The sequence below is a fragment of the Aptenodytes forsteri genome, unplaced genomic scaffold (genome assembly GCF_000699145.1).
Source record: "Aptenodytes forsteri isolate BGI_AS27 unplaced genomic scaffold, ASM69914v1 Scaffold254, whole genome shotgun sequence".
NCBI classification, from domain to species: domain Eukaryota; kingdom Metazoa; phylum Chordata; class Aves; order Sphenisciformes; family Spheniscidae; genus Aptenodytes; species Aptenodytes forsteri.
In genome coordinates, this window is record NW_008794459.1 from 61854 (window position 1) to 62869 (window position 1016).

Here is a 1016-nt window from a genome sequence, read left to right on the forward strand (position 1 = left end):
CACGGTTCCCCCCCCCCCCCGCTCCCCGTGACTTCTGTGGGCTGTGCTCAGGTTGGGCGAATCCTCGTTACTCATCTGCCGTGACGGAGCATAGCTGGCACCTGGAAGTCAGACCCTGGGGTAAATTCCTTAAATATGTTGTTAATCCCCGAGAAGCCTTTGCAGGAGCCTTGCGTGACGCACGCAGTCAAGTTTGCGGAGCTCTCCGAACCTTCCCGGTGCTCGAACGCAGTCTGCCCGGCGTTTCGCAGGCAGACACATCCCTGCCGCTCCGCTGCTGCCGGCTCTCGCCCTTGCGTGGAGGACCTTCCCTGCAGCCTCTGCCCCGGCTGCCCACGTCGGTCTAACCTGGCCCCGGTGCGAGTGCCGGGCTACATGTGCACCAGGCACCGTCGGTGAAGGGTTTGTGTCTCACCAGTGCCCGGCGTGTTCGTCATAGCCCTTGTGATGGCTCCGCTGTCCCGTGAGCCCCTTCCTCTGTGCCTGGAAGGCTCTGCGCCTTCTAGGAAAGGGCTGCGGTTGTGCAACGCGTCTATCCTTGCACGGCGTGGATGTTTCCCGTCCCCCACGCAGTGGCGTGGGGGTGACTTTTTTTCTTTTTTAACCTCGATGGTTTCCTCCGCGCTCGGTCGTGTCCCCCCCTCCTCCAGCCCGAGGCAGTTCCCCTTAACGTGCTGCTCCCCAGGTTTCACGAGTTCTGCATCCGTGGCTGGTGCATCGTCGGGAAGAAGCAGACGTGTCCGTACTGCAAAGAGAAGGTGGATCTCAAGAGGATGTTCAGTAACCCGTATCCTTTCTCCTCGTGAGACCCAGCGCCCTGCAAAGGGGAGCAGTGGGTAGAGCACACGAGGGGCTCGGGGCTGTGCCCGGGAGCTGCTGGCTGCTCATTTGGGCTTGCCTGGCACCCCGGGCAGGTCGCTGCCAGCCCACAGCAGTGGCAGAGACCCTGCAAAAATCTGTCCCTGAGCACTGGGCACGTCGCCTGGCACGGGGCAATGGGCACGTTGGGGGAGCTA

General features: G+C 62.4%; 1 protein-coding gene across 1 annotated transcript in view; it reads left to right on the top strand.

The window, feature by feature from the left end:
- Window positions 1-1016, top strand: part of RNF121 (ring finger protein 121) — a 12995-nt gene that overhangs the window by 10488 nt on the left and 1491 nt on the right. Inside the window, exon 7 of the mRNA XM_019475019.1 lies at window positions 686-787. Coding sequence (XP_019330564.1) covers window positions 686-787 — 102 coding nt within the window. The remainder of the gene's footprint in view (window positions 1-685; window positions 788-1016) is intronic.